This window comes from Anopheles gambiae, chromosome 3 (genome assembly GCF_943734735.2).
Source record: "Anopheles gambiae chromosome 3, idAnoGambNW_F1_1, whole genome shotgun sequence".
NCBI lineage: Eukaryota > Metazoa > Arthropoda > Insecta > Diptera > Culicidae > Anopheles > Anopheles gambiae.
In genome coordinates, this window is record NC_064602.1 from 63,908,786 (window position 1) to 63,927,411 (window position 18,626).

The 18,626-nt window shown below is 39.3% G+C and overlaps 3 protein-coding genes across 23 annotated transcripts in view; 2 read left to right on the forward strand and 1 right to left on the reverse strand.

Annotated features, from left to right (window-relative positions):
• Positions 1 to 18,626, reverse strand: part of LOC1275271 (hemicentin-2) — a 221,352-nt gene that overhangs the window by 126,260 nt on the left and 76,466 nt on the right. The window lies entirely within an intron of this gene.
• Positions 8,749 to 12,694, forward strand: LOC1275276 (serine protease snake). 3 transcript variants are annotated; one of them, XM_061659538.1, is made up of 9 exons: positions 8,751 to 8,896; positions 10,023 to 10,115; positions 10,197 to 10,398; positions 10,483 to 10,650; positions 10,710 to 10,804; positions 10,865 to 11,022; positions 11,083 to 11,528; positions 11,593 to 11,879; positions 11,948 to 12,694. In XM_061659538.1, the coding sequence occupies exons 1-9, from the start codon at positions 8,854 to 8,856 to the stop codon at positions 12,634 to 12,636; spliced, it is 2,181 nt and encodes a 726-aa protein (XP_061515522.1). In that variant the 5' UTR covers positions 8,751 to 8,853; the 3' UTR covers positions 12,637 to 12,694. The 3 variants fall into 3 exon arrangements, with proteins under 3 accessions (XP_061515524.1, XP_061515522.1, XP_061515523.1); XM_061659540.1 differs by lacking the exon at positions 11,948 to 12,694 and having other exon boundaries at positions 8,749 to 8,896; positions 11,083 to 11,356; positions 11,593 to 11,808; XM_061659539.1 differs by lacking the exon at positions 11,948 to 12,694 and having other exon boundaries at positions 10,865 to 11,707.
• On the forward strand, positions 13,584 to 17,682 carry LOC1275277 (uncharacterized). The gene is made up of 11 exons (XM_061659541.1): positions 13,584 to 13,881; positions 13,942 to 14,028; positions 14,103 to 14,304; positions 14,397 to 14,564; positions 14,669 to 14,763; positions 14,848 to 15,002; positions 15,070 to 15,509; positions 15,591 to 15,847; positions 15,927 to 16,597; positions 16,662 to 17,010; positions 17,081 to 17,682. Exons 1-11 carry the CDS (start codon positions 13,827 to 13,829, stop codon positions 17,365 to 17,367), a joined length of 2,766 nt encoding a protein of 921 aa, XP_061515525.1. The 5' UTR covers positions 13,584 to 13,826; the 3' UTR covers positions 17,368 to 17,682.

An 18,626-nucleotide genomic window follows, 5' to 3' on the forward strand; every position in this document is an offset into this window, starting at 1 on the left:
TCATTGAAAAATTACATTAAACCGCTCGTTTACCTATTTCTTACATCACATTTTCTTGCCTCTTTAAAGTTCATTTCGAATCGATGCGTGCAAATTTTGTATTAAAGTGATACGTCCATTAATAAAAGCATCCATTACGAGCAAGGGTGCGTGCGCACAGAACAGACCGGTCATTAAAATATGAAACATAATTCCATATGATAAATAATCCAACACCAGGCTTAATCATCGTCGTTGCGATGTAAAGGAAAGCCGTTCATAACAATTGCCCGCCCGCTTTTCGTGGGAATATTCGCCGCAACACAAAACGAATTTGTGCTCTTTCCAGTTCTTTTCCCACGTCGATTTCCCTCCGGTGGCCAATCAGGAGGAGTAAATATTTGCAGGTCCATTTTGGAGAGGTGGGTCGGGATGCGCTCACAAGAAATGAGGTGACCATAAATTTTCTGCTATCAAATTTTACAGGACCAATGAAAATTTATTGCCACCGGCTGATTGGTGCTGGCAGAACGGGATGGCGAACTTGACCTGTTTTCCACGCATCGTGTTCTCGGCTCGTACCTTTATTTCCTCGGACAAATACGCATGCCACTGGATGAAGTTTGTTCAGTGTTCCAACCAAAAGTAAACACACGAGCCCGGATAACTACCGTTTTCCGAAAGAGGGATCGTTTTGCTCAAGTTACACAGTGCTCGAAAGCTCGCAAGTGAACAGCGAATCAGATCGTTTTGGTGAGTGCGGGGAGCAGGAGCTCAAGCAAGACAAGGGCAGACCAAGCCCGGTTTGTCTGGTCGGGCTGCTTGGGAACGCTGATCGATTAATCTTCGTTTGATTTCGATACAGACGTGTTAAATCAACAGAAACAATTCTGCAAAAGACTGTGCGTCTGTCTAGTATGTGAGAAAGGTCGCACTTTGCATGAACAGAAATAAATCATAATCTTTGTATTATATAGATACGGTTACCAAGAAAATATCAAAGCCTTATTTCAAATAAAATGTGAAGTGCGCCAGGAACCTAAGGCCGGATATTTATTGATTGAAATTTGCAATTGGTATGTGCAAGACTGATAAGAACAGACAAATTGAAACGATAAAATACTACTCGTACGTTGGTAAATTTTTCAACTCGCTAAGCATATTTTACAGTCAACTGAAATGTAGAGGATGATTTTTGCTGTATAGTACTTTATAAACGTTGAATTATTTTTTACGAATCGCTCAGTCCCATCCACTCATAAAATAAATGGAGCCTTTATTAAAAACTATGTAAACATAAAACAAATACTCCATCCCCTCCATCAGAAAGCCTAAACTTGTTTGTTCCTCTATTTAGGGAAACCCCATTCACTCCCAACCACCACATCTTTGGCAAAATGTACATTTCATAGTTTTACGGTTGATTTAAAGTTTTTCATCCCCTCCCGAGACACACATTCTTTGGCGATACTTTCCCAAACAAAGAAAAGTGCCTCGAATGTCAGCGAAAAAGTTTGTAGGAAAATGTGTACCAGCTGGACCAAAGGCGCTGTGGTAATACCCTTGAGGCGAAAAGATCTCACCCAAACCTCGATAGCTGGTGGCTAGAGTTACGGCCAAGTTTTGCATAATTAGTTCAGCCGGTTCCATCAGCTCCTAACAACGGTCTTCGAAGTGTTTTAAACACACAAAAAGAGAATAAGCAACCTTTTTTTGCTGTTGAAACCATAAGTGCTAGTTAAAAAATGAAGAATACAACAATATCAGCAGATCAGAATCATACTCATTAAGTCAAGCGCGTGTGCACGGCTGATGGGTGATGTAGAAAATAGTGTGGCAATGATAGTGGCAGCACTTCATTCTTTTTAAAACATAGAACATCAAATGAAGCTGAATAAGCTTTCGATTTTTAACCCTTACCACACTAAACATACTAAGTGCTCTTAATCACTATGCCGTTAAGGAATATGAGCCAACGATTTGGTTATGTGGGGTGCTTTCATAGACAGCGGGTCGAGAAAGCTTTTGGTAGCAGATTTTTCATCTTTATAACAAAAGCAAATGTTATATATTATGTGAAATGTTAACACTTTATCCTGAGACGTTACACACACCTTATGATTATCCATTCTGGTTGTGGTGATTTTGGTTGAAATGGAATAAATCAACTTGGTTTTGATTAATGTTACATTTTACTCATTATTTTTTAAAGAAAATTCAAATTTGTATGCTTAATTTTCAGTTCAAAACTCTTATTTGGTAAACAAGTTGAAACTTCATTTAACAAAACATTTAATCTTTTTTTAGGCAATTTTGCCGGGCTACTGTTGAATAATAATATAAAAAAAAGTTAATTTGGAAGAACTGAAGTGTTTTAACTCTTTAACTGAAGGAAGAAGTGTTTTAACTCGTTTCTACTTTTTATGCCTCTTTTATTCGAATTCTTCAGTGATTGAATTGCATGAAGATATGTTTTTTTTTTTCAATATTCATAACAATTCATAGCAATTGCAATTTTTTAAATTTTAGTATTTTATTTCGATAACATTCATTAAATACCATGAGCATCAACCGAACATTCAAGATTAACGTTATAACAGTATCTTGAATATTGTGATCTTTAGTGTAATCGAATATAATTTCATATTAATAATCTGCAAATATGCACGGGGCGGTCCTGTGGTACAGTCGTCAACTTGAACGATTCAATAACATGCCCGTCATGGGTTCAAGCCTATAATGGACCGTCCTCCCGTAGCAAGGATTGACTATCCGGCTGGGTGGTAATGAATTAAGTCTCGAAAGCCTGTATAGGCCGGCATGTCCGCGTAGGACATTACGGCAAATAGAAGAAGAAGAATCTGCAAATATCAAAGTCACAACTAAACTATCAAACTCACTCTTCAACATTCCCATGTGTTTTCATGTTTAAAATTTCTCGAAACGAATTTTATGTTTATTCTTAAGTATTTTTTTTGTATGATTTTGCAACTCAGCCAAATAAAATGGCTAAAGGTAGGAAGTAATTTCAACACAATTTATAGAATTGACAAGACTGACCAAGACATTGTAAAACAATGGATATACTATCCATCGTAATCATAATACTTGCAAATAATAATAATGGATCATTGACAAGACTGACCAAGACATTGTAAAAAAATGGATATACTATCCATCGTAATCATAATACTTGCAAATAATTATATGAAAATGTTTCTGGTTTCATGAAGGGTAGTCAAGCATACATCAATAAAACAAAACATCTATTAAACGCTGTAAAGTGTAAATTATATGATTAAGCGGGGATATGGTAGATGATATTGGTAAAAATCCAAATAATTAAGCTAATATTGTTGTACTTAAAAATTACCACCATGGGAAACAATTAAATGTAACTTAAAAAATAACAAATAATCAATAAAACACTTAAAACGAGACACAGTTTATTTAACTAAGAACCCAAGTGACCATTTTCCATACTTGCTTACCTAAATTCGTAAAGGTTCATAGGCATTCAGAACTACTGGTATGTTATCATGTGGTACGAATTCGTATCATTATTTCATTTCATATATTTCATTCATTAATGTTAATTCAATATCGGCCATGAAGGCTAAATATCGAATATTTCAAATTTCGTCTTAACGTAAACAAAACTAAACCAACTTCTGAATTAAAAAAAAAGAACAGATAAAAGATAACAGATAAAGCACAAAAGGACTAGAGTAAACTTATAAAAAATAAGTAGAGAGAAAAAGGAATCCAAGAAGATAAATTACACGATATAAGAAATTAGACGGTAAATAAAACGAAAAAAGAAAGGTGTAAAAATCAAATAGAAAGTAAAAATACTTAAATCACCCGAAGCAGGATAGAAGAGGATCATTGTATGTATATAACATATCTCGTTTCTCAATTGACAGAGAATCACGAGAGCGAAGAGAAAGAGAAGGGACATACATTAGTATTTTTTTAAATATGGAGCTACTGATTTTTATGGACGATTTGTGCTTTTTAATAAAGACAACTCAACAACAGCGTTTAAAACTTTTTTTTTTACAATAACGGTTAAATTACCCAATATGCTTTCCTATTAACGTTATTTGAAAACTACTATTTTCTTCACATTTTAATTGTTTAACATATTATTATTTATTTCAACATTTTCAGTGTTTAGACATGACCATAAAATAACGTTCGTTACATTAAAATTTTGAAAGCAGCAAGTAGACAATAAAGTGTGTCGTGACTCTGAATAGATCGTTCCCTTGCAAGCATGGTATTAATCATAAACAAAATTAACCCCATCCCATTGTCTTTTAAACAATTCAATTGTTTAAAAACTTATCAAGCAGAACACATTAAACGTTGCTAAGTGAGCAGTTTAACGCTGCAGGACTAGTGATACATTTTTGCTACCGTTTATAATTTATTCCAATAAATTTGCCTAATCTGTGAAAATCTTCATCTTCTTACCTTACCTACCCTTGCTGCTGGGTTCTGTATCTCGTCAGTTTCAGGGCCTCAAAATACTCGCTCACAGCGTGTGCTTCCGTTCAGTAAACCACTTTCGTTCGGTCACTTTCCACTTTCCAAAGGTTCATTTATCCAGTCCTGTCAACTCGACCAAGCCCGAGACCGGATATTTATCTTCAATCAAGATCCGGTGGAATTAATTATCTTCCGCTTGACAAATTCATATCGACAGTTTTTTTTGTGTATTTTGGTAGTGATCAACAACACCCGCCTTGTTTGTTCTCTCCATTGACCGGAAATCGTCACTCCCTGGCCGACCAACTTTGCTGACGACCCGTTGGGCGCAAGGAAAATTTCGCAAAACTGATAGAGCCGTGCAACCCATTTACAAACCACCGCAGGTTATTTCAGCTCCAACGGCATCGTAGGCTAGACGGTAGTATCCGATGTGGGGTGGGGTGGAGTAGGTGGGCTTTCTCAGGAGCATAAATTCAACCAGGCGGTCGAGGAAAAGCCTCCAGCAGGAAAGGCGTACAATTTAATCGGGAAAACTTCCACTTTTGGGGAAGGCACAAAGTTCCTTACGCTCTGCGCCAGGTCATGGGCAAAGGAGTAATTTTCGAAATAAACGCAAGCAAAATCGTTTATATTCTTGGAAGAAAAAAAAGTAAGAGAGCGGGAAGGAGTAAAAAACCATAGAATCGAATCGATCATGATGATACTGATAATGATGTTGATGGAAATGGGCGCAACCCTGCAGGGGGTTCACAGCTTCCTGGGCTAGCTTTCCCAAAACCCATTCCAATCCCAACCAAACGATGGTGCTTCAAATAAGAACCTCCAATCTGAATGGGGCTTTGGAGAAGAATTATGGAAAGAAAAAGTTTGGCCTCCCTTTCTCCTGCAGCAAGAAAGCAATTTTCGATCGGACGATGTTAAACAAAAACACACAATACAATGCGTTGGAAATGAAAAGGCATAAACATTTTGAAGCATAGCGAAAAATCGTACGATGGGCTGTGTAGCAAATGCTTCCTGGAAGAAAGAATGCCTTCGGCGCTCTTGCTTGATGCAGGAGTTGAACCAATGAATGGCGCTCAAACATGACAATCCATAAGGGGGCGAGTGGGGAAAAGAAAGGGTCGAGAAAAGACACGAGAACTTTAGTAACAAATTAAATTGGTCCACTTTGGGTAGTTTCTTTTTGTTTGTTTCTTTCGCAAATAAGGTAGATAAAATTGTCTCATCGTTAACGGGAAAGATAAATAACCTGCAGCTTGAAGCATTTGTTTATAGATTCATATTTGTAAACATATGTTTGTTTTCGAAGGAGTAAAATAAAAAAAAGAACGAAACAGCGTTTCAATTATTTATTTAAAAAAGTAATGCAATAACAAGATCACAGTATCTAAATGAGCTTATTGTTTTTTATTTTGCTTTATAGAATTTTATTTTTGTGGTCATGTTATATTCAACAATTAGCCAATATCTTTTAAATATTTTACCATCAACATGCAACTAAACAGAATAAATCGAGAGATATCTTCTATGCAAACTCAATCAGAAAAGGGTTGCTTTCCAGCCCTTCATAAACGTGACCAACCAGTCAAATTAAAAATCCTAGCGATGGCCCTTCACAACAGGAACTCCATTCCAATATTCACTAGCAAAACTTCAACCGCAGCAACTGAGATTTCCTTGGTTTTTTGCATTGTTTTTTGTATAGGCCGATATCGGTTGACAGGTTTTTGTCATATTTCCTATTTCTAAACCTGCCTTCAACACGATCCAACGTTTGATGAATTGTGTAGCCCTACATCAAAAGGAAAAATCGTGATAAGAAAATGTAAGCAAAAAGTGAACTGCAAAATTTCAAGGACTAATCGACGCAAAAAAAAGCATGTTTACTATCAGGATTATACACAGCTAGTGGTACTCCTTGATGCAAATGTTTGTTTGTTTTGACGTCGGTTTTTGTTGCCTCACTGTCTGACAGTGTTATGAATGGAAGAGACGTAAAAAATGTGTTGCTCTATGGCATATCCCGATCAACACCGAGCAAAGAAAACCCTCTTATCGAATTCTTTGCTCTGTGACAGACGGAAGGATGGATGGTTGTTAGGGCATTGGTTTCCCGCTGATTGGAGATTTTGATGTTTTTCGATTTTATTTTTCACTTTACCTTAGGCAAACGGTATCTGCAACGGTTCAATCGTTCTGGCATTGGTTTGATTGAGTCACTGGACGAGTTGTTTGCCACAGGTACTTGCAAAACGAACTGGTTTATTGAAGCATTTTTAATCGGTTTATTCACAAACATCACGATATTTTCGAAGCATCGCGTTACGCTTGACGCATTTTAGCATTAAAAGAGTGAATCATAACGATTTTTTGACGAAATGAAAATTGTATAACTAATACTTTTAAAAAGTTTGTTTCAAATATATTGATAAGAAATGTATAATTGATTTTTTTGTACTCTTTTTTAACAATCGCTTCAATGGTTTTCAATCCCGATAGACGTTTAGAACAATTATTTTATGTTTATGTTTCTTATAAAGGTTTATTTTGATACAATTTATTTAAGTTCAAACTATTTAAAGAACGTATTATTTAATTAAACGAAATATACATTTGATAGAGATACATGATAGATGGCTCATAAAATCCTATACAGTTTTTCTTTCTCCATATCTTTGATAACGCTTCATCTCAAGCAGAAAAGCCTCTCACCCCGCCAATATTTATCCCAAACGTATCAAACTTCAACAGAACTACTGTATTCATCATCATTCATTTGCTTTCCACCGGAACGCTGAAAAAGGGAATTCAATACTCACCATGGTCAGCCGCTCGGAATGGTTGGGTGAAATGAATGGATTGCAACGATGCTGAAATTCAGCGAACATGGTGCTGCTCATTCACATCAACAAAAAAAAACAGACACAAATATATGGATTATGGATTCGAGGAAAGCCTAACAACTGTGAGCGCAATGCTACGGAAGCAAAAGTGAATGTTGTGTAAAAATCACCCCGCAGCAAGGGTAGCTCATCAGCATGTTGAAACGCAGGAACAAATAAACTGCCAACGTGCGGAACAAAGATAAAAAATAACAGTCAAAAGCTCCTTAAAAAATGAGGCCACAAAGGCAAGGACCTATCAGCACTATCAAAGCACGCAGCATCCGGCGTGATGAAGGAACGTGTTTAAGCCGATATTCTCCTTGGCGATGGAGAAAGCATATTACAAACGCTCTCCTCTCTTCAACACACACCTGAAGCAATGGTAGGCGAGTGGGAGGTTTTCGCTCCACACAGTGCTTTGTTAGATGTGCAACTTCATAAATCATTTTGTTTTTTTTTTCTTTTCCTGTTCCTAAGGCCTCAGAGGGCTCCTTCAGAATTGTTTGCAATGTTCTTCATCCATGCTTCAGGTTTGCGCGTGTCATATTTTCATCAGTCACGTGAGTCCTCACCTGTTCAGGGCTGAGCTTTCTTATCTTCTACCTTTCTTCGATGGCGATAGAGTTTCGAAGCAGTTATTGACTCCTTCGGAAGGACGGGTTGGAGGCTCGAGCCACGAACGACAGAGGAGCCGTAATATGTAAAGACCATTAATAAGCTGACGTGCCTTTTACATCCCGTTCACACGAACGATGTTGAAAGCAACGATGATGATGACGATGATGATGAGATGTCGCGTATCCGCTTCAATCTTTGGCTCCACACTGAGGAGCGATCCGGGAGGTAAGTTTGACAGCGACGGAAGCAAAAATTTGTCACTCATTGAACAATGCCGACAAGCATGGTTTCGGTCGTTGGCATCGACCAGTGAGTAAAGGAATAGGTTTGTCAAGTCATTCTGTGCCGTTGTCAAGCAATAAGCCTTGTTTGCGTCATTCCCTAGACACGTTAAGAAATAATAATAAAGGTCAATAATCGACTGATCAAGGAAGTAAAGTGAAAATTATTACTATTACTTACGTTAAAAATAATTCGGGGGCTTTAATTAGGCAAAGGGCAATCCCGCAGTACAGTCATGTCAAAGTCAAAGAAAATGCATTGATCGGTTTGGGGATTGCTTGGCTGTACTACCAGAAAATATATTTATCTAAAATTTGGATTTTTTTATCCATTTCCAAACTCGTGAGTGCATAAATGATATCGATTAAAGTTGATTCTAACGGCTGCATTATGCGCACGAAATCACAATACACGCATGTACTTGTACTGATGCAATCAGTTGCTATTAATTTGCAATACATTCTGTATGAAACTGTTCTCTCACCGTGCGAGAGAGCAAGAGAGTTTTCAGTTTGAATACACAGTGATTAAAATCTAGACGATGGATGTTAGTCTCATCTCGGCGCTTGGCTGTAACTGACGAGTAATAATGGGCTGCGTGTATTTAATACTGCTTGTTAGTTTGGTGAGAGGTAAGGCTTATAGGGTAAATGTACCAATAGTGGTGCAATTTTTAGTGGTGTTTTAATGGATTTAAAGTGTCAGGAAAGTCAATTTCTGAATATTTTAACACATAGCAATTGGAATATGTTTTATCTACGCAATCACAACCATTTTTATCATGAAATACATCAAATTTACGAAAAAATACATATTTTTGTGACTGCTTCGTTGTACCTATAATGGTGGTATGGTTCCTATAGTCGTCGTATTGTGTACCTATAGTGGTGGTAAACAAAGATGCATCAAAAACGGTGTATAATATCAATGAAACTTAGTTTTGAAGCTGTTTTCGTATGAATAGCAAGGATTACTGCCATAATATAGGTTTCTTGCGTAATTTGATCGTAAAAAAATGTATAAATTTGATCAATGAAACTATTGACTAAAGTACACAATTTTTCATTCAGCAATATAAGCGAATTTTGGCCTGTTTTTGGTAAATTACCTACATAAAACTCATTTCTGTTGCTTATTTTAGTGAAAACAGTACGACATGTCGAAAAATGTCCTCGAAAAAATCTAAAACGACCTGTTTTTATTGATTTTATAACTATAACCACTATAGGAACATGCCTGTTTTGTGTACCTATAATGGCACTATGGTAAAAAACACTTAAAAATGCATAAATATGGTCAAAAGGTAAATAATTTCAGTAAAACAATAACATTTCATAACAGTTATGTTGAACAACTAGTAATTGCGTGGTTTTGTGGTCATTTAGAACGTTAACAGAAAAATATGTTTCGTTATGAAATCCTAAGGATTTTGGAAAAATGTTGACACATTTAACAAAATAATGGATTGTTTGGTCACTAAGTAACGGAATGACCCCATTAAACTTTTAAACCCTTTGTAAAAGGCTAAAGAACATTTCACACTAACGTAAATAACTTAATTACTTGTAATTTGCCGTATGAACCGCATTTTAGTGCAATACCACCACTATTGGTACTACCACCACTATTGGTACTACCACCACTATTGGTACTACCACCACTATTGGTACTACCACCACTATAGGTACATTTACCCTAATTGAGGTTTTCATTACGTCAAACAGTGTGTATCATGTGTCATGTACACTATCTTTACAGCTACTGTTGCGGATCTCTATCCAGTACTGTCGGGTTTGGATGAAGATCTACCGGAGAATTCTTTTATGCCGAATGAGCGAGCTACAATCGATGGTACTATTTGCAAATGCAGTTATTGTACAATTTAACAACTATTAACAATTAACAACAACAATTATGCATATTTTTCCATAGACTGTCACTTACGTCACTACAGGCATGGAAACACTGGTATAGTAGGACCGGCGTTTGCTAAGCCGGCCTTTTTAACGGAGTTTGCACACATTGGAGCCATCGGTTGGACTCAACCGGACGGCAAGATTATATGGGGTTGTGGTGGCTCATTGATATGGAACAACTTCATTATCACCGCCGCTCATTGCACAGCGAATGATGAGTTGAGTTTGAGTTGAGCTTTTTGGCATAGAACTGGAGATCCGTAAATTGTAAATATGATTAAATATGATTCATTTTTCCTCAGTAATGTTTCCCCAGATGTAGTTCGCTTCGGAGATCTGAACATATACAGCGATGAAGATGATAGGTACGCACAACAGTTAACGATCGTGAGCATCATTCGTCATCCCAAGTACAGTTTTAGTGCCAGATATTATGACATAGCGCTGATGAAGTTAGAGCACAATGTCACGTAAGGATTGTTAGTTAAGTGAGGTCAACATCACACATATTAAGAAGTGTTATTTTTAGTGTACACGAGACAGTTGCACCCGCTTGTCTATGGCTAGACGAAGAAGTCCGGTTTAAGGAACTAGAATCAGCCGGATGGGGACAGACAGGATTTGGTAAGTATGTGGTAGAATCTACTAAACGGAATCCGTAACAATAACATTAATTTGCAACAGGTGAATCTCCAACACCCATTCTTTTAAAAATTACTTTGAAACCGATGAGCAATGAGAATTGCACCGAACATTACACATCCACTACCGTTCGAGGCTTGCAAAGAGGGCTTGATCAGCATCATATTTGTGCTGGAGATGCTAAGATGGACACATGTTTGGTAAACAGTGCCTTCAATAATATATTCCAGATCTTTCAATCACATTCAATCTGTTTGCAGGGCGATTCTGGAGGTCCTCTGCATATACGGCTACAGCATAATTACAAAGTAACGCCTTTCCTAGTGGGCCTAACCTCATTTGGGCGACCTTGTGGACAATCTCACCCAGGAGTGTACACCCGGATAGCACCGTTTCGCTCATGGATTGTTGAAACACTGCAAAACAATGGACTGACGGGACTGAGGAACAATGACTTTGATCCTGCCGACTGTGCTTTACGTCACGTTGCAATACGACAGTTGGCTATTTCGAACGTCGTAACTAACCAGTCCGGTGTGTTCGAATCATTCGATATACAGCGAGAGTATATTTCGCGCGATTATGTAGGGGAAAAAGTGCAGCTAAAATGGCCTGATTCAGTTACGCCCCAGAAAAACAATTGTATGGGCTCCATTATTGATCACAACATAGTGGTTACGTTGGGTGATTGTACCTCGCATGCAGGGTGATGTTGATTAAGATTTTTCATAACATTCTTTACAAACTTTAATACTTTTTTTTCATTTCAGATTGCAACCATCGCATGTATTGCATTCTGAAAGAACCGACATTTGGGTACGAGACACTCCAGTTCTAGACGAAAAGTTGTACAATGTGATCGAGATACACTTGCATCCAAACTATATTAACGGTTCCTACTACAACAATATAGCGATCTTAAAGATCGATCGATCATTTAACACTCTACCGGCTTGCATTTGGAATGCTCCAAATCTACCAGATCCGTTGATCGAAGTAGCAACTGTTGGGAGAGTTGACTTGATTATATATCAGTACAAAGGAAACACCATATATGGTACGTAAACAAGCTCCTTTGAAATAGAAAAATTAATTTGAAACACATTGCTTTGTATCGTTTTGCAGATCCCAGCTATGCGTCGCTAACTCCCCGAGTTTACGCGTACGACAATACAAACTGTTTACTTACAGATCAATATCAAAAAAATCAGGTCCAAGGACTTGCACATCAGCACCTGTGCTTTGGTAATGACCCATTTCTGGTGCCTGAAGTGTGTAACCTTACAAGTGGTGGACCACTTCAACGTTCAGTTTTTCGCCTTCAACGCCATTACAAGCATGTGTACGGAATTAGCCTTTTTGGCAGAGATTGTGGTTACGGCGAACCTGCAGTAGCTATTCGACTGCATGCTCATATGAACTGGCTAGAGTCGGTGCTTTTACCCGCCAAATTGTCAAGCCAAAATTCTCACTCTCTAGATGCTGTTCAATTCATCAACTCCGATCTGGAATTGTTTGATCGCTGTGATTTTTACGATGAGTCGGTTGGACTTTGTGTTCCCACTGAACGTTGTAGACGAGTTCGGCAACGCTTAGAACAAAATGAAGCCATGATATTCTGTGGGAATGGGACGATCATATGCTGCCTACCTAAGGACGTCTTGGAAGATGAACAGCTGCTTAACGATGAAGATCAACAGTTAGAAGATTGTGAAAATCGTTTCGAGTCATTCCGTCGGCGAAATTTTCTTAGTAGTGCGGAGCAGCCTCAACCGACGCCACATATAGTATTTATCATTAATTTTGTACGTTAGATAAAAAATATAAACGATATTTTTTTTTTCAGGCGGAGGTAGTTTGGATGAATGAAAAGACTGGTGCTCAATATACACTATGTTTGGGTTATCTCATAACCACTGGAACTGTAATTACGAGCGCTGCGTGCACCGAGATTGTAAACCGCAAACCCAATATTTTGTTATTTGGTACCATCCGGAGTCAATATGAAGATTTTCCTATTCGAGCACCAATTGCAACTATTATTCGCCATCCACAGTATGAGTCTGCTACAGGAGCAAATAATCTTGCTCTAATAAAACTAAGCGATCCCATAAAACCCACCGCAGCGATCTTCCCCGGTTGTTTGTGGAGAAACAAAACACACACACCGTTGGTGGCAACACTACAGACCTTTGGTTGGTTAATGGTGAACTTGTAAAGAAGTATTTGAACACATTTATATTTTCTTTGCAGTTCAATCACAACTACGGCAATCATCGGTGCATCCCGTCTACGATTCTGATTGCAAGCGGTACGTAAAAACGTCATTGCACGGTGGGGAATTTTGTATGCATTCTACGACCTCGCAATCAACAAACACTGCAGGTCTTATCGTTTGGCGTGGAAAAGGAACCAAAAACGCTCCGGTTGAGTATTTGATCGGGGTATACAGCCGCGGTGGCAACTATGAAGCTGACGAGCCGCTGATTAATAGCCGTATTTCGGAATATGATCCATGGATAATAGATAACCTTTACACTGAATCAGTCTAATGAGAGTATTTATGCTTCTAATAAAACTAGCAGTTTTTAGGTGATTCTCTTAATCTTAAGCAAACTATCGCACAATAAAAAAATTGTCATTTTATATGTGAAAATGACTGAAATATTTAGTATGACCTTGCTTCATCTTTAAAATAATCATACCAATAAAATAAGAGAATTATTGTGGCAATACAATACACATGTTTTCATTAGTGAAACCTCCCCCTCTACGCTACCAGTAGAACTTGGCGATCTTTCAATCGCGTGATCTAACAGACAGATTAACAGTTGCTTCTGTAGCAGCAGTGCTATAAAGCTGTTCATAAACCGGTTTACTGCCGGTAAGAGTGAGCACGAATCAGTTGTGGCGGGAAAGAGAGACGCTAATAAACCGATGCACTTTAGCAGTACCACAGACTCGCAGCATGCTTTAGTGTACGATCAACAACAGATCAGTGATAATGGCGTGTGATTGGGCTCTGCTGGTAGTGCTAATTGTTGCAGTTTTACCATATTGTAAGTATGTGAATCAAAACTATTCGCATGTTTTATGCATGGATTAAATTTATTTCACAGGTACTTGCAAATTGTACCCGATCAGACCTCGATTACCTGAAGATGAGATGGATATGATGTTAGCGAATGATAGAATATCTCTAAACGGTGAGCAGCTTCTGAATTTCTAAATGCACAAATGTTGCATACAGTACCAGTCATTTTGTTTATTTTTGAGCCAGATTGTCACACAAGAAACTGGAAAGACGGGTTCGAGGGGTTAGTGGCACCGGCATACGGAAATCCTGCACTGTTACGCGAGTTCGCTCATATCGCCGCGATCGGCTGGACGGGAGCTGACGGTAAAGTGAACTGGGGCTGCGGTGGATCACTGATATGGGAGAACTTCATTCTTACTGCAGCACACTGTGCGGCAAACGATGAGTATGGAATCAATCAATTTTAAATAGCCAGACTCTTGCTATTCGTTATTCTATTTGATTTCTGCTTCCTGTTTATTTGTACGTCTCGCATAGAGATGTAGCACCAGATGTGGCACGAATGGGAGACCTCAACATCTACAGCGATGATGACGATGAGTTTCCACAGCAGTTACGCATTGTGAAAGTCATACGCCACCAACAGCATCGGTTTAGTGCGAAGTATTACGATGTGGCACTAATGCAGCTGGAAAAAAATATCACGTGAGAAATCAAAGCCGGTTACAAAACAGCCCAACAGATAATAACGGTACTGCTGGTGGGTTTTTTGCTAAAAACATCATACCATTTTTTTCTTTTCGAACCAGGGTACACGAAACGGTGGCCCCTGCCTGCCTCTGGTTAGATGACGAAGTGCGCTTTCCGAAGCTATATGCCGCTGGTTGGGGTAGAACAGGTTTTGGTGAGTGAATGTCTCAAAGCGCTAGGGATAATCCAGCCAGGTAATCCCAAACGTGCAATACACTCTAATGACCATGTCGTTTAGGTGAGGATAAAACAAACATTTTGCTCAAGGTCGATCTTACCCCGATGAACAATACGCAGTGCTCAAAGTTCTACACCTCCTCCGAGCGTGGCTTAAGAAACGGGCTGCACGCACATCACCTTTGTGCGGGCGATGAGAAAATGGATACATGCCCGGTAAGAAGCTAAATATATGCGTTTTTTAAATGGCATAGCACTGACTAACGTATTCCTTTTCTCACAGGGTGACTCCGGTGGACCGCTGCACGTGAAACTATTGCACAACGCCAAAATGACGCCCTTCCTGGTGGGTGTTACATCGTTTGGTAAACCGTGTGGACAAGCAAATCCGGGCGTATATGCTCGGGTATCCAGCTTTGTCGAGTGGATCATTGCGACGCTCCAGAAGGAAGGAGAGCTAGCAACGGTGCACAAATTTCAACCATGGACCTGCGCCTTACGCTATGTACATGTGCGCGAGTATGAAGACGATGTGGTGGTCTCGAGAAGCAATAACTTTGAAACCTACGATTCAGACAAAGCTCATTTAGTAGGAGGCGATAGCCTACAGCGGGTCGACATTTTTTGGGAAAATTCGATTGTTCCCTCTCGGCACAACTGCTCCGGTGTCCTCATAGAGCGAGATGCCATTGCAACATTAGCAGATTGTGCATCACATATGGGGTATGTAGGATGTGTGTGTGTGTGTGTATGTGTGTGTAACCGGCCAGTAATTAAGTACGCTAAATAACACATCTCTCTTAGTTCAACACCGTCCAGAGTGCGGCTAAGCAATGGCAATTTCATCAACGTATCGGAAACCATCGTTCATCCAAAGTACAACCCTGCGACAGGACCTTACTACAACAATATTGCTATTTTGAAGCTACCGTTTCCAGTATCAATTATTCCCGCCTGTGTATGGTACAATGACATCATTCCCGATCCGCAGTTTGAGGTCATCGGTAAAGGTCGTGCTGATTTGGTAGGCTATAATCGAGACGAACGAGTTACGACCCTAAGTATGTTTCAACCATACGATACATGTCGTATAAATTGTGATCCACTATTGTATCAAGCCAACGATTGCTCTCATTTAAGATCCTACCATCATTGGAATTTCACCACGGGCAACACTGCACTCCAACAACGAATGCCGGCTGGCCGAACAGTACCGAACGTTACTCAAAAACGGGCTACAACATGAACACATTTGCTTCCAAAATAAGCCATTTTTAGTACCAGCCACATGTGACCAGCACCTTGGTGGTCCTATCGAGAGAGAAATGTGGCGCTATTCGAAGTACTTCAATTACGCTTACGGAATGAATCTGTTCGGTCGTGATTGTGGCTTCGGAGAGCCAGCAGTAGCTGTACGGTTTAATGCACACAGGTCGTGGATTGAGTCTGTATTGCTACCGGAAATTGCTAACAACAGAAAATTCTCCACTGCAGGATCGAAGGACGAGGTGATCTTCATCGATCCCGACCTTCGTTTGAACGATCGTTGTAGCTACAGTGGAGGCGTGCAGGGTGTTTGTGTAGCCCATGATAGATGTCCCAGTATACGGCAGCGAATGTCAAACGGCGATTCTATAATTATATGCTCCGGTGGGTCCGTGGTATGTTGCCCTCATACAGATGTAACAAGTAATCCGAGTGAGATTGAGAGAGAATTTAACGAGTGCGGTCAGCGGTACGCACAGCTACGCAAGCAGCGCCAGCAACAATGGGAGGGTTTTCAACCATTGAGATTAAGGTTGCCTCATTTTGTAAGTATTGTCTACTTAGTTAGTGTGACGAACTCATAAAATCCTGATTCTATTCTCCTTGTAGGCTGAGGTAGGATGGGAAGAAGGATCGGAAATACGGTTCCAGTGCATTGCATATCTCATCAGTACTCGTGCTGTCGTAACGTCTGCGTCCTGTTTGGTTTCGAAAGAATTCGAACCGACCGTTGTGCGCCTGGGAAATATCCGATCTGGACCGCAGACCACGAATATAGCGATCATACCTATCAGCACAGTGGAAATTCATCCGGAGTTCAATCAAAGTACGTTTGAGAATAATATTGCCCTATTAAAGCTTACTTTGCCAGTGCAGCCTACAGTGTACATGTTCCCGGGATGTTTATGGCAAAATAAAACTCATTCTCCGGTGGAGTCGGCAATATTTCGAGGTGGAAGTAAGAAAAAAAACCTTCATTTATCTATATTGACGAATTGAAACCTACAACCAATTGTGTCCTTCCGCAGATGGTTTCGACCCCATACATCCAATGTACGTGAGGGATTGTAATGTACGCTTTGCCAGAACATTCTCGGATCCGCGGATTACGTGTATGGTTCCGGGCGTTTACGGAACAGGGGAACACTGTTACCCAACGGGAAGTCCAATTATTTTCAGACAAAATGAGGACACCAATCTCTTTACTGAGTATCTGGTGAACATCTATAGCCATGGACGTTGCAATTCAACCTCTCTGCGCATTGTACACCGCATTGCGATGTACATTGATTGGTTTAAGGAAGTTCTGAAGTAAGGGTCAAATCATGCATAATTTAATAAACTGCACTCATAGATGAAAACTAATAAGTGCAGATTATTATGAAATCTAATTTGTAGATTAATTATGAAAACTTAATAAGAGATATAATACAAAGCTTTTTACTTAAAACAATGTTCCGACCACCGAGACAGTTTCTTTCATTATAAATAATCAAATCTACAAAAGGTGATTCATGATTTCATTATTTTCAATTGCATAGGATGATTCCAACAACCTTTCAACATTATTAATCAGCGTAAGTAGAAAGATGTAAAAAGAGGAATAAAAGACAGGAAATATTGCATAAAACTGTATCCGGTATTATTATTATTTAAAACCCGTTATTATTAATAACTGTCTTTTTAGTATTAACGAAATTATGTCCAGCAACCACCAAACGCTAAATTATATTTGAGTGGTAATCTTGCTAGTTGTTGATTATTCGAAAAGTAATATATTCCACCAGCTTAAAGCTATTTGCGGATAATGCATGAGGCTTTCCCAAGGTAAGCCGGAAGTAAAAATCAGTGACATCTTTAGCTACGATTCACTCGTTGCCAATAAACAACACGCGCGCAAGCATTAATTCTCATTACCGAAGGGTTTTCTGTGAAGGTGTCGAGCCGAGCGCAAAGACAACCATTTTCGATTGAAATAGGAAGGAAACGGCACACATCTTTCCACAAACCTCAATTCAGCATACTTGCCAATGTCACCTAAGGATAACAGTACCTTTTAAGCCCGGAAACGGAAACCTAGTCGCTTCATCCCATGTTTCTCTCAAACAAAGTTGCTTCTCAGCGTATGTTCTTAGTGCCTAAGCCAATCTGAGACCGGATCTACGTTCAAAGCTAACGAAACTATGTTACGGAAACTGGGTTGTTACGATGCCTGCCTTTCCAAGCGTTGGTTGAGTTGGTGCTAACTAACGAAGCGGATCAAACCTCCAGTAGTCACCCGATGGGGATACTGTTGTTAGTTTTTTTTCTTGTTCACATTTTTCTATTCACGAGCACACTCATTTATACAGATACAAAACACGAGCAAAGATTTCAGCACGGTAACACTGCCATAACTAAATCTTTGCAGACCAGCTACGCTCATTGGCAATCAGTACCACCCTTCATACCGCTATTTTGGTCCCCGCAAAGTTCCCCGAAGGCATCAGAGGTACGGATGGGCAATCTTTGACGGATAGCCGAAAGAAAAGTAATTCCCAATGCCACAGAAAAACACGGTTTTTCATTTGCGAT

Coding starts and splice junctions, on each gene's coding strand:
- LOC1275276 (XM_061659538.1), top strand. CDS start 8,854: ATGGGCTGCGTGTATTTAATACTGCTTGTTAGTTTGGTGAGAG. Junction 10,399..10,482: donor CATTGCACAGCGAATGATGA/GTTGAGTTTGAG, acceptor ATTTTTCCTCAG/TAATGTTTCCCCAGATGTAG. Junction 11,023..11,082: donor CTAAGATGGACACATGTTTG/GTAAACAGTGCC, acceptor ATCTGTTTGCAG/GGCGATTCTGGAGGTCCTCT.
- LOC1275277 (XM_061659541.1), top strand. CDS start 13,827: ATGGCGTGTGATTGGGCTCTGCTGGTAGTGCTAATTGTTGCAGTTTTA. Junction 13,882..13,941: donor TGTTGCAGTTTTACCATATT/GTAAGTATGTGA, acceptor TTTATTTCACAG/GTACTTGCAAATTGTACCCG. Junction 15,848..15,926: donor CGAACGAGTTACGACCCTAA/GTATGTTTCAAC, acceptor CTCTCATTTAAG/ATCCTACCATCATTGGAATT.